Here is a 14,753-nt window from a genome sequence, read left to right as displayed (position 1 = left end):
ACTGTGTTGTTGTGTGGTTAAATATCCACCTGAAATGAATATAAGGGGCTGTGTTGTTGCGTGGTTAAATATCCACCTGAAACGAGGAATATAAGGGGCTGTGTTGTTTTGTGGTTAAATATCCACCTGAAACGAGGAATATGAGAGACTGTTGTTGTGTGGTTAACTATCCACCTGAAACGAGTAATATGAGGGGCTGTGTTGTTGTGTGGTTAACTATCCACCTGAAACGAGTAATATGAGAGACTGTGTTGTGTGGTTAACTATCCACCTGAAATGAGGAATATAAGGGGCTGTGTTGTGTGGTTAAATATCCACCTGAAATGAATATAAGGGGCTGTGTTGTTGTGTGGTTAACTATCCACCTGAAATGAGGAATATAAGGGACTGTGTTGTTGTGTGGTTAACTATCCACCTGAAATGAGGAATATGAGGGGCTGTGTTGTTGTGTGGTTAACTATCCACCTGAAATGAGGAATATAAGGGACTGTGTTGTTGCGTGGTTAAATATCCACCTGAAATGAGTAATATGAGGGACTGTGTTGTTGTGTGGTTAACTATCCACATGAAACGAGTAATACGAGTCGTCGTGTTGTCATTCGAGTGCACAAGGAGATAGCAAGGTGAGGGAGTGGGGGTTGTGGAAGGTGAGTTGGATCCTGGAGAGAGGGTGTCACAGCCCAAAGCCCATCACCCCCTCGTCGCACTAGTTCGTCCCTCCACGTTCCGAGCCGGTTGGTTTCGGCGTTCCATGGCCACCAGGTGAGCCCTCAAGGTATTGATCTGCGGTCTCGGTATGCGGTTAGCCCTGAGAACGAGGAGTCATGGGCAATAAACAAACCATTTTTACCGGAGATCAACTTGATGCCTACCAGGTACGTGGCAGACCATTGGTGCCTCGTGTCGGCATTTTCAACCCCTTTGTACATTTGAATCGTTAACAATTACAATTCATATATTATGTACAACAAAAACATCAAAACATGTATTGAAATTAATTAATTAGGATATATGATTTCAAGGTTACGAGTGTTTTCTTTTTCTGCCTCAAATGAGGAATTATTTTAAAAGACAAAAACATCTTTTTATTAAATCAGATTATTACAAGCAAATGCCACCATTCGCTTTACTAATGGGAACACTAAAGGGTCGGGGCCGGGAGAAGAAGATGGGTGGAGGGGGAAAGAGGTGGAGGGGGAAAGAGGGGGGAGGGCTGGTGTGGGGGAAATGAAGGCAGATGTGTGTTGGAGCGTTAATTACAATTCATGTTGTCTCATGAAAATGATTCTGCAAAGAATAACAGTGAAGATGGAAACAAAATGTCTGAAATAAATTTTCGACAGTCATACTAGAAATATGGTCCGGAGACAAACACCGTCTGGACACGTCCGGAGACAAAACTCGCCAGATGCATCCGGAGCCAAGCCATCTGGAGACAAACACTGCTTGGACAAATCCGGAGACAAACTCCGGTCCAGACATGTCCGGAGACATCCTCCATTCCAGACAAAAATACTGCCCAGACATGTTCGGAGACAAACACTGCCCGGACGCATCTAGACCCAAGCTTTCCAGAGACAAACACCGCCTGGACACATCCAGAGACAAACACTGCTCGGACATGTTCGAACATTGCCAGGACGCATTCAGAACCAAGTTTTCCAGAGACGAACACTGCACAGACGCGTCCAGAGCCAAACACCGCCCAGACGCTTCCAGAGCCAAACACTGCCCGGGCACGTCCGGAGCCAAACACCGCCCGGGCACGTCCGGAGCCAAACACCGCCCGGGCACGTCCGGAGCCAAACACCGCCCGGGCACATCCGGAGCCAAACACCGCCTGGGCACGTCCGGAGCCAGACACCGCCCGGGCACGTCCGGAGCCAGACACCGCCCGGGCACGTCCGGAGCCAAACACCGCCCGGGCACGTCCGGAGCCAGACACCGCCCGGGCACATCCGGAGCCAAACACCGCCCAGGCACGTCCGGAGCCAGACACCGCCCAGGCACGTCCGGAGCCAGACACCGCCCGGGCACGTCCGGAGCCAGACACCGCCCGGGCACGTCCAGAGCCAAACACCGCCCGGGCACGTCCGGAGCCAAACACCGCCCGGGCACGTCCGGAGCCAGACACCGCCCAGGCACGTCCGGAGCCAGACACCGCCCGGGCACGTCCGGAGCCAGACACCGCCCGGGCACGTCCAGAGCCAAACACCGCCCGGGCACGTCCGGAGCCAAACACCGCCCGGGCACGTCCGGAGCCAAACACCGCCCGGGCACGTCTGGAGCCAAACACCGCCTGGGCACATCTGGAGCCAAAGATCGCCTCGGCGCATCCAGAGACAAATCCCATATCCCGTCCGGACATAAACACCGCCCGGACATGTTTGGAGACAAACAAACGCCCGGACGTGTCGGGAGCCAAGCTGTCCAGAGACAAACTCCCATCCTGACATAAATACCGCTTGGACACATCCAGAGATAAATACCATTTGGATACGTCCGGAGATAAATACCATCTGGACACATTCAGAGACAACCCCCACCTGTACAAATCCATAGACAAACACCATCAGGACAAAACCACCGTCCGGATATGTACAGAGACAGACAGAGACAGAGGTGGGAGGAGGGTGCTGCACTTTATTGGGAGGGGGTAGAGCAAGGATGGGACAAAGAGAAAGAGGAGTATGGGGTAGGGGTAGGGGAGTTAGAGATAATGTTATGCTTTGTGAACAACACACGCGCGTGCACACACACACACACACACACACACACACACACACACACACACACACACACACACACACACACACACACACACACACACACACACACACACACACACACACACACACACACACACGCTTGGCTGATATCGGCAATTTTTTTCTGGAATCGGCAGGGTGGAGTCAGTGTGATACAGTAGACACTATATACAACACAAGTTGCATTTATATAGATGTGTGATGGGTGAAAAAAGAAATTTGGCTCGGTAATTTAGAAAACACGTCAATATGGCAAACGGCTCGGAAATCGGGTGTTATTTCTCAAAACTCGCTCAGAATGACAGAGCACAAACAACTCGCTCAGGATGAAGGAGCACGAACAACTCGCTCAGGATTCCGTAGCATGAACCGCTCGCTCAGGATGACAGAGCACAAACCGCTCGCTCAGGATGAGGGAGCACAAACAGCTCGCTCAGGATGAGGGAGCACAAACAGCTCGCTCAGGATGAGGGAGCATAAACCGCTCGCTCAGGATGAGGGAGCACGAACCTCTCGCTCAGGCTGAATGAGCACGAACCCCTCGCTCAGGCTGAATGAGCACGAACCACTCGCTCAGGAAGACAGAGCAGGAACCACTCGCTCTGAATGACGTGGCGCGACCAAAGCGTCCACAGTGATTGAACGATTCGCTCAGAATGACGTAGTGTGGTACCGCTATTGACTATAGGGTGCTTGGCAAGTGGCATAAGCACTTAAGCATGGACTCCAATTAAATAGTTGATCAGGAATGGCTGGCTAGGCTGTGGCAACTTACCATATATTTAATGTAGAACAACCCTGGAGCATTGCAAAGTTTCATCACCCGTGAAATAAACGTTGCAGATAATCCACCATGTTGCCTGCTCGTCTGTACACTCTTCATGTGGTACATCGTTCGCAGTTTGCAGAAATGTTATAACTTTATCTTACAACGTCCGTTTTTCACCAGATTTGCTTCGATTCCAAGCAGAGCACTTCGCAAAACCTCCAAAAATATGGACACAGAGCTGGCAGACACTATGGATAAGCAGTCCCTCTGGGTGACAGGGCGTGAGGTCAAGCAGTGAATGCATTAAATCATATAGATCAATGAAGCTGGCTAATTTTGTTACGTTCCTAAATTTTTTGTTCACTCAATATAATTGTCGAAATAGTAGAAAAAGATAAGGTTAATTCTTTGATAATTTCACATTTTCTTGTGTATGTATGGAGAAGAAGGGAACATAACCTTGCTTGCTTAAAGTAAATTGGTACATTGGCTTTGTTGTAAGACTCGTTATTTCTTTAAATTATCAGGTTTCTCTCCAGCTTTTGACAATTATTTAGTCCGGATGAAATCCTATCCTCAAAGCCAAAATCCTATTTCGATGATATACTTGAATTCGTCCGTGAGAGTAAATCGTTGAAAATCTTATCATATAATGCATGAAATTGCTCCAAGCTCCAAATTTGAAAACTATAGTACTTACAAAAGCGATGTACACAGCAATTCGTATCTATAGTGAACAGGCATTCGATAGTAGGAGTGAGGAAAGTGAAAAAAAAACTTTATCGGGAAAAAAAAGTCGCTGCGGCCTGTTCCAAGTCAAGGCGTGGTTGAGCAGACCAAAAAAACATGGCGGCTTCAGACCCCGGCGAGGTTTCCAAGGAGATGCAGTGAGACCCCAAAGGGTGAGGTGGCCGACAATATGCCTGATGAAGGAAATAATTAAATAAGGCTGTTAATTATCTTCAAAAGGGGGTGTTTTAATTAACCCAAACATCCAATTTTCACTCTTACACTTCCTTAGAGTTCTCTTAGTATGCCTGAAAAGTTTCAGGCTGCTCAGTTTTATGGTTTTGGAGTTATGGAGGAGACACACACACACACACACACACACACACACACACACACACACACACACACACACACACACACACGCATTGCCATTTATTAGTAAAGATGAAACTGAAGGAGTTTATTCCCAACGTCCATTTAATTGTCTTACTCAACCTCCTGGTGTACACATCATTAATTGTGGTATTTTTGGATTAAAAGCTTTTGTATTTTTAATCATCGTTATTAAATTTAATAATCCTGTCCGAGACTGGAACGTGCAATTAAACCTGTCGATGTGCTCTCCCCCCACCCCCCCCCCCCCCGACACCTCCAGGACTGCACATTCTTTACCAGAAAAGAAATCCTCAGGTACGGTTTATGGACATGATCCTCGTCCTAAGGTATTGTCACACGAAAAACAAATACATTCATATAAGCATTCATTTATGGTGCATAACGTCACCGCACATGACATGCTCGATAAGTGAGTACCCTGAAACAACCTGTAAGATCTCAATACAAACTGAACATGGCAATGAGAATCATTACAACCTGTGCAGTGTATGCCACTCACCCCCCCACCCCCAACTATGATGCAATCCCTCACTGTGCACCCCTACCTCACAACCCACACCACGCACCCCCACCTTGCACCCCCTACCGCACACGCCCCACCATGCACTCCCTACCGCACACCCCCACCAATCCCTCACTGCACATCTCCACCACGCACCCCCTATCACACACACCCCACCTTGCACCCCCTACTGCACACGCCCCACCATGCACTCCCTACCACACACCCCCATCAATCTCTCACTGCACATCACCATGCACCCCCTATCACACACCCCCCACCTTGCACCCCCTACCGCACACGCCCCACCATGCACCCCCTACCAGACACCTCCACTGTGCATCCCCATCAACTGCACACCCCCCTCACCACGCACCCCCATCAACCACCCCTCCCCCTCACCACGCACCCCCATCAACCACCCCTCCCCCCTCACCACGCACCCCCATCAACCACACACTTCCCATCGTCCGCCGCACATTTCATACATCTCTTACAATATGTATATGTATATGTATATATATATATATATATATATATATATATATATATATATATATATATATATATATATGTATATGTATATGTATATATCTTCTTCTCTTCTTCTTTCGGCTGCTCCCGTTAAGGGTCGCCACAGCGGATCACCCGTATGATCCGCATTGTGATTTGGCACATGTTTTACGCCGGATGCCCTTCCTGACGCAACCCTGGTCGCCTCTTACGACACAGGGATATGGTACACCTATTTTAACCGGGGTATACACCGGCCCAGTATACTGGTACTCATTTCGCCGACCTCGGAAGGATGACAGGCTGAGTCAACCCCCTGGTGTATTAATTCAGTGGCCCAACGGGGCTTGAACTCAGGACCTTTTGGATCCCAAGCCACTGCCCTAACCACTGTGCCAACACCAGGCTCATATATATATATATATATATATATATATATATATATATATATATATATATATATATATATATATATATATATATATATATATATATATATATATATATATATATATATATAATCTCAAACTCCTTTCTCTTTCATTCCCATCTTGACACTGACTGCCAAAACGTTCACCTTTTTCTTTCTTCTTTTCTGTCTTCATCCTCTTTATCCTTTTCTCTCTTCATCCACCTCTTTATCCTTTTTGCCCCTCACCTCTTTATCCTTTTCTCTCCTCTCCAACTTATTTTCCCCTATACAATACTCCCTTTTCCTTCTCTTTCTGCGATACACTCCATCCCCTTCCTTTAGTTTTCTGTTAATCTAACGTCATGGCCCAAACCATTGGTGACGACCATGAAGATATACATTAAAGGTACATCGAGCAAATGAAAACGCCACGAAAATCAGACGTTTCAACAAAACCCCGTGTTGCCTTGCACGTCTCGACGAATCAATTATTCATGAACGAAGTGGATGAAACGATGAGACAAACGAAACGGGACACCTTTGCCTTATTGAGCATCACCTCGCTTTGGCTAACCAAGCACGAAACTCCTTAAACTCGTACTTCATCAATATCCTTACATACCCATCTTGAAATGATCCCTTACCATAAAACTTCAAAAACAATATAATCCATATAAAGGACAATGGAATTTTTAAAATCCTTTGTTTCCAGACAACTCACGTGAAACACTTTATGATTTCTCTGTTCATCACATAACACGTTTATGACACAGTCATCAAGTCTTAACGCTCAATAAAAACAACATGGTGGATGCATCTGCACGAACAACCGATTTCATTTGATCAACTTCTTTGCATGTCCCTTTCATCACCTGATGTCTAATGATCCTCTTTCCCACATTTTACCTGCTGGTAACGGTGTGCATAATAAACTAGAGAGTTCGTAGAACACGATGCCCCGCACAGTGTTCAAGTGCATACAGGAGGGCCTTGCCGCTTGTGGGGGTTACTTTCTTGAAAATCCCCGTGAACCAGTTTTTGAGAACATAAAATAAAGAATTATTTTCTTGAGTTATTATTATTATTAAGATCATGAAACTTACCTTTAATAGTCGTGATGATGAAACTTGATCCAGTAATATAATGGCGATGTTGATGGCGACGATAAAGCAGAGTTGTTGGAGATGATGGCGATGTTGATGGTGGTGGCTTTGAAGGGGTTATTATTGTGTTGACGGCCCGTGTTAATTTGGTGAACAAATGTGGAAAATAGTTCACCAACCCACGATTATTCGAGCGCATTTGACCGCGATCTGCAAACACCACCCCCAATAAATTCATCACGAAAGAGCTAATCCACGAAGGGGAAATTCACAAACGGCAAGGCCCTGCTGCTGTACTTCAATTTTAATGAAATCATTATCTTAAAGATCATTTAAAAAATCCGTAAGTTTAGTGCTACTGAAGCAGTCTTATACACCGTCCACCCTTATACACTGTAACAAGACTTTTTGTCACAATTTAGGAGATTGAGGCTTTATTGATCACTGTAGGACACAGCGTCAATCGGCATCGGACTTGCATCGCCATTATGGCGGGCTCTTCATCACCTTGATAGATACACGTCATGCCCTCTCATGCTATATATCGATATATACATTAGCATTGTTCTTGGAAGTATGATGAAGGTGATTTATGTTCTGCAGTGTTCAAGTACATAATTCGATTTCGATAAAGGTTTAAAAATGTTTAAAGGCAAATGAATAAATTGATTCCGGGTTTTACCGCCATTTTCTCCAGTGTCTATTATATCACCCGATTTAACACATTACATTTATTTCTTTGTACCTGTTGTTTGTGTCCTTTATGACATCCTTAAAAACAGCAAGTTTCCTGTTTGGAATGATTTTCTATTTTGTTTTACTACCAGAGAGTAAAACTATTATCTCGCTCTTCTCCACACAGGTGCGATCGGGACAAATTCAGATAGAGTACTGTACTGTAAAACGGCAGGTTTGTTTTTGATTAATTTCCTGATTCGTGTTCAAAATATAACATTCAATTTAGATGAAGTTGTTCCTCCATCAGAAACTGAGGTTTACAGACAGACAGACAGAGAGACAGACTGAACCAATTTCTTAACCCCGGTTTTCACATCGCGTGCACGGGGTAAAAAAAAATGGTTCTGTGAGGATTTATGACTTTTGGGAATTTTTTGGGGAATGTAGAGTTAAGGATCATGTACTCATGGGAAGAAAAATATTTTCTATAAAGACCTTCCAAAAATACTGCCCGACAGTAATTTGTTGGCATGGGTTAAACGGGGTGGTTTGCCATTGCCTTCCGATTGGTAGTCACAGCTGGAACTTGTAACTTCTTCAGGATGCGGGTGATAGTTCCCCTCCTCTTTGAGAAGGACACCACGGGATCTTCAATGCCCACCAACGAATGCTGGCAGGACAGTACATCAGTTTTAACTTCCATCGGAGTGACCATGCACATAACATTGATGTGAATCCCCCTGCCTGTGAAACACCAGGATGACAGTTCATAGCTCGGTCGAGATGCAAAGCCAGGCATATCATGGGTCATGTATGCCAAAAGGAGTAAGATATTGTAATGTTAAAAGCAAACTTCCAAAACATAACTTTTTGTCTCTCCAGGTGCAGTAATTATGGGTAAGTCACAAATAAATTATCTCGCACAATACAGTCAGGCTACGTCAAACAGTATACAACTGACGAGTTAGTCAGTGTGCCTCTGGTGGCACCAGTCTGTAGGTGTCCACACGTGAAAGGGGTTTAGGCCTAACTGATCAGTGATGGCAACAGTAAGGGTCCAACTGCTCGACCGTTCTTCCCCAATGCCTGCTGCTGGCTTAATGGTTTGGGTGGTGGGCTCGAGATCCTGTGATCCTGAGTTCAAATCCCACTTGGCTGTTGAATTAGGGTGCCAGGTGGGGTTGACTCTGCCTGTCATCCTTCCGATGTCGGCACATTGAGTGCCAGTATGCTGGTATCCTGTGTCGGAGTGGTGACCCGTCCAGGATTGTGCCCAATATCCAGCAGCACCAACGCTCTACACAGAGTACGGTCCCAATGGGTGGATGGAATGTTCTTCCTCATGGATCGCAGCAGGTAACATGACCACCGACGTCTTCTCTCCTGACCCGCAACACCGTTTACTCCTTGATGGTCCAACAATTTCGATTCTGAAGGACTTTTTTGGGGAACCGTCACCAAATGATCCGTCGAGAGGAAATGTTTCCAGAGCCTCGAATTGAAATGTTTGTGTTTCAAGTTGAAACTCCTGCGGATTTTCTAATTCCATTGTGACGTATAGCTCGCACTGCAACATAATCGATCCTGAGAGCCGGAATCATGGCTTAGCCACCTGGAAAGGTCAACAGGTCACGTGATTGATTTTTCTGCCTCGAGCCAAAAGTTCATGAGAAAGTGCATCAATGATTTCTCCATATTTCCAAAGCTCTCGAGTACTTTTTAAAAACTCTTGTGTGACAATATGACACAATAAACCCTTAGAACAATGAATAAATATTGTTAAATGTTTCCTTCATTTAGTTTTTATGAATAAGATTGTGGACGAGCAAGGGTGGCACACAGTTACAAGTTAATGAAGCACAGGGAAAGGCCATTCAGCCCAAGTGGGACGTGTTACAAGTCCTCTTTCAGCACTCTTGATGTGAAGCAGTGCTTTGTAACCGGTGGTGGTGAGGATAGTGGAATTACAAGTTTAAGGAAGGTAGGTGGAGGGTATAAAAGAGAGGGGGAATAGTGAGAGGAAGGGAAGGGTGAGCGGTGGAGGAGGAACATGACACACAAGATGACAGTGTCTATGGCTCGTGGAGGAGTTTGTTTATTTGAGGGTGGTTCAAGGTTAAAAGTTCACTGTTTGAGATGATCAGAAAGAATGACGGATAGTTGAAAGTTGTGTCGTCATCGTGGTGGAAACATCTGGCAACTCCTTTGTAACCTTCGACCTCACAGCCTTGTGCAAAGCATTCTGGGTATTTCCAAGATTATATTTCTGTCCTTAGGTTCTTCTCTTCTTTCTTTCGAATGCAGCACAAGGCTGAGGGTAGCATCGGTTGCCAGGGGCACAGTTGTGCTGCTGATGCAATGCCCCCTGTAGGTTAGAGCATGAAACCCAGGACAGACAACTCAGAGGTGAGTGTGCACACCTCTAAGCTATCCCCTGCCAGGCCTGTCCTGAACTTTTGATGATCTACAAGGGCTTCATGACTGCCCTCCCCTCTCCACCCCCACACCACCCCCTTTGACAGGTGCTACTGCTTCCCATACTGCCCATCTTTTAGGCCATGGACTCTACGGCTTCCCATATCATTGGCATCTCGAGACAGGAGGTTGAATGTTATGGTATGCTTCTCGCTCACAGGCAGGCAGGCCTTACAAAAATTTTTAATCAGTTCTATTCTGGTCTTGCTCCTTCTGCCCTGTCACCACTGCTAAACCTCAGCCCCATGAGGTCGCATGCATTTTACTGGAAATCCTTTCCTTGTTACCCTCCTCAAGTGTAACATTAGCACTCACCTTCATATATTCATCCCTCTGTTTGCTCACCTGTGGAACTGTCTTCCTGGCTGTTGTCTCCAGGATTTCAAGTCCGCTGCCCACTGCCACCTAATTGTCTCTCCGATTTATACCTCTGAGCTTTACTACACCTGGTGACCCTGTTCCCACCCTTCACTCATGCACATTTCCTCCTCTTGTGTTGCCATGTGTATGCTGTTATCCTATTGTTTTATCTTCACCCCATTCTGTCTATGTTGACCCTCTGCCCCTGTTATTCACTCTTTCATGAGCCTCGATACCTGAAAAAAAAAATTAAAGCAGAAAACTGTGGAATGTGTTCAGGGATGGGGTGACATTGTGTCGTGAACATTCTCGTGAATGAAAACCTCAAACCAGCTGAAACTTCTCGGAGATTACCCGCGTGGTTCAATTTCTCATTCAGAAGTGTGTTTAAGTGGTTCAAAAGGTTCAAAAGTGGACATGAATCGGTACAGTTTAACCTTTAACATATATTTATCAATAATTTAATATAATCTTTCAAATACGATGTCACAAATAGTGCAACGTGACCTCGAATCTCCTCTCAGAGAAGTGAAATGTATGTTGATTACTAAATTTCCACTTTTTCTGCCTTTAAATTATTGGATGCCGGATGAAATGGTTGATTATTTATTTTTACGTTTTGGAGAGTTGTGACCGTTAGACAGCATAAAACACCGTAACAATGACAGCTGTTTTTGGATTCATTTGCTGGTTTGCACAATGACAATAAGGGGTTAATAAAAATACAATCTGGGATTGACAAACTAACATATGATGGTCACCATCATGACCAGAGTCTGCAATCAGAAGTGTTCCATACATTAATTTTAAAGATATTCCTTGCCTTGTGAGGCATGGTAACACTCATTTTGCCAACCACAGAAGGATGACAGACAGAGTCAACCCCACCTGGTATTAATTCAACAGCCAAGTGGGATTTGAACTCAGGATCCTAGGATCCCAAGCCCACCACCCTAACCATTAAGCCAACACCAGACATCTTGGATGGATGTTAAATGTTAAACCAGGTGTCCCACCTGCTAGCATTAGTGCACATTGAAGATCCGTGTCTTTCATGTAGAGTAAGTGAAGTATCACTGGCATTCGAACAAATTCAACATTCCTGCCCATTTCATCTTCCATCAAACATCAGGCCTTGCCAACCAAATTATGAAAGACTAACTTGGCCTTGGCCGACCCCACAAGAAGGTGTCATTTAATGGGGCCGATAAAGTAGTAGTAGATTAGTAGATACTGAAGGTCCCAGGTCAGAGTGCGCAGTTATCCTACTGACTCATCATCACAAAGGAGAAGGAAGGTGTGATTTTACACACCTTTTCAGTTTCGCACACACCAGAACAGATTTGATACTGCTCCCATTTTCAAACGGTTTAGTGAAGGTTTGCACGTTTGAGTGAGTAATCGGGGACAGTGTGACTAATCAGTCGCCGGCTGACCATTTTATTGATGAATCGAGACCTTTTGCATCACTCGCCTCTTTCACGGACACTTTTCCACCGCTTTCGTTTCTCCCAGGCCATTCCAGGAATGTGGCAGCAATTCCACAGCTCAATCCAATGCTTGTTAACTGTGCGAGGAAATGGCTAAACTCGTGCTGACCCCAGCACGACTGGAAATACTCCTGCTGGGAGATAGGCCTGTGATTTATACCTCAAACTGCACTGCACTGCGTGTGCAGATGGGATTCGGTGTTTCAGCCTCGGTGGGAGATCCGCCAAATGGTTCACATGATCATCTGAAGTTTTAGTACACCCACACCATATGCCATTACAATCACTTCATATATCTACCCAACTCGACGTATACACCTATTGTTTTCATTTTCACGTCGTGCCACTTACAAACATGCTGATGGGTTCAAACATGAACCCTAACTCTCACTCAAAAATATTTTTAACAAGTTATTTCATGGTTTGCAGAGATACACACTAACTAGTATCATAACGTTTATATTTCCAACAATTATGTAATTCTCAGTTTTTTTTGTTTTTTTTTTTAAAGCCTTTTCACTAAAAATATCGAGATAGGTGGCCTACGGATGGTATTACCAACATACCTCCGCCAGGCTGAACAGTTTACATTTTGTATCCCACTGAAAGGCCGGATCTGCATCCGGACCTGAACCAACATCTCATCGCCTTGTTCTCGTCACCGACCCCACTCAGCCACCTAGTTTTGTCATCCGTCCACAAATTTTAGAGATACCATGCTATATATCGTTTTTCGCCCCATCACTAAATAGTGAAGAATCGCTTTGAAAATTCGAATATCTGCATCCGGATATTCAACAGAATCGAATCAATTCGTCTTTATCAAACACCACCAATTTTCATCTGAATATGTCCATAACATTTTTTAGATATCCTGTTCACAGACAGACAGACAGACAAACAGGGGTAATGACATAACCTCCATCCACCTTTGGTGGCAAAGGTAACTAAATGGTTGGTATTCATCGAATACGTACCCCGTGCAGTCTTGAGAAGGACTTGGTGTTTTTTCAGTTTTTTTTTTCTTTGATCCAATATGGCTGCCAGACCACGTGACCGATGCCATCATAGTTACCAAGCCATATTTCCCACGGGTCGTTGATCAATTAGTTAAATTTGTCATCGGTCGGTTAAGCGGTTTCTCCTACGAAGATTTTCAAAGATTTTTCCCTTTGATCCAATGGGGCTGCCAGACCAAACGACACACAAATAGTCATTTTAATGAAAATCCTGTTCAAATTCCAAGTAAATCGGATGAAAATTGAGGATTTCAGAAATTTGGCCTTTGTTGACCTTTTGGCTTATGTTGACCACAAAAATAATTGGTGGTTGAATTCAGTGACTTGATGTGCAAATCCTCTTCAAATTTCTAGTCAATTGGATAAAAATTAAGGATTTTTCGAAAATCGGACGACGTCGACCTTTGGCGTATGTTGACCTCAAAATAGTGACCGCTATATCACATGGTCATGTAACGTGGTAAAGTTTGAATTTCCTCCACTTAAACGGTCGGTACTCAATGTCCACTCTTCACAAAATGCAGACACAACGTACGCCATCCGTACGTGCGAGACTGATCGCTTAACCCTGCCTTCCACTTCGTGAGCGCAGGGTAATAAGGAAAGGGAAAGGATTACAACAGGAGAGAACATAGAGTGTAGGTGAGTAGGGGTCGAAGAGGAAAAAATGGTGAGGTGGTAGCGAGTGGAGGTGTACGAGTCAAACAAGGGAAAGAGGTAGAAGTTAACACGAATCTCCACTTCACACATCAAATGTGTACAGTAGATGGACCTGAAATGAAAGCTGGTGTGGGATTGACTCAAAGAATCACATACAGTGACCCACTGGATTCATACTGTTCAAAGTCATCCGATCACCCAGCAGGCCTGAACTACATTTCACGCACCATATTGCTAGCTTAATGAAAGCGGAGACAGCTGCCTCTGACATACGCCGACACGCACCCTCCCTCCATGCTGTCCCAATGCTTGCCCTAACCAATGGCAGACACAAACACCTGTTCTTTGATCCAACGGTGAACATCACAGTTTTCTCACCATTGAACCTAAATTAGTTTGCATTCTTCCATGATTTCAAGTCCTATATGCAGAAAGATAAAGCTTGCAGACATATTTATAGCACTTTGAGCCTTAACCGGTCCCTTGTGATACCTTGTAGTAGGGGACCCAGAGCCCTAAACATTTGAAGGAGGTCACACAGCTTGCTATACTTTGTTTTTATATATTTTTAGGTAGGTATGTCCATTCCTCATAAGGTTTCAGAGGTCTGCTCATCAGACACTCTTACGAACAATTTCTGTGGGTGGGAGTTTGAAGATACGAGATCACCTAAATGAGCCAAATAATTAGGGGTAGGGGAAACTAAATTGAGTTTTTTATGAAGTAATTGTGATGAAAGTCATGCATATTAGGTGTCATTGCGAAGGGGTTGGCCCACACTACAATTTGGCATTTATAAAATTTTGATGACGTCATCGATTTTGTCACTAGGGGGTCTAAAGGTCATAGATTTTGGATGCAAGTTAAAATCTGGGTATT

General features: G+C 44.7%; 1 protein-coding gene across 2 annotated transcripts in view; it reads left to right on the top strand.

The window, feature by feature from the left end:
• Window positions 1-637: 637 nt before the first annotated feature.
• LOC147016701 (calcium and integrin-binding family member 2-like) overlaps window positions 638-14,753 on the top strand; it is a 50,870-nt gene continuing 36,754 nt past the window's right edge. Inside the window, exons 1-2 of one of the 2 annotated variants that reach the window (XM_085845639.1) lie at window positions 638-875; window positions 4,922-4,956. In XM_085845639.1, coding sequence (XP_085701765.1) covers window positions 825-875; window positions 4,922-4,956 — 86 coding nt within the window. In that variant the 5' untranslated portion in view covers window positions 638-824. Of the gene's footprint in view, window positions 876-4,921; window positions 4,989-14,753 lie in introns of both variants that reach the window. The other variant, XM_085845640.1, reaches the window with a different exon arrangement.

Source organism: Eptatretus burgeri, chromosome 11, assembly GCF_056783735.1.
Source record: "Eptatretus burgeri isolate ZD-2024b chromosome 11, Ebu_testis_v1, whole genome shotgun sequence".
In the NCBI taxonomy this organism is placed as follows: Eukaryota; Metazoa; Chordata; class Myxini; order Myxiniformes; family Myxinidae; genus Eptatretus; species Eptatretus burgeri.
Note: the sequence above shows the minus strand (reverse complement) of the source record. Positions and strands in the feature narration are given on the sequence as shown.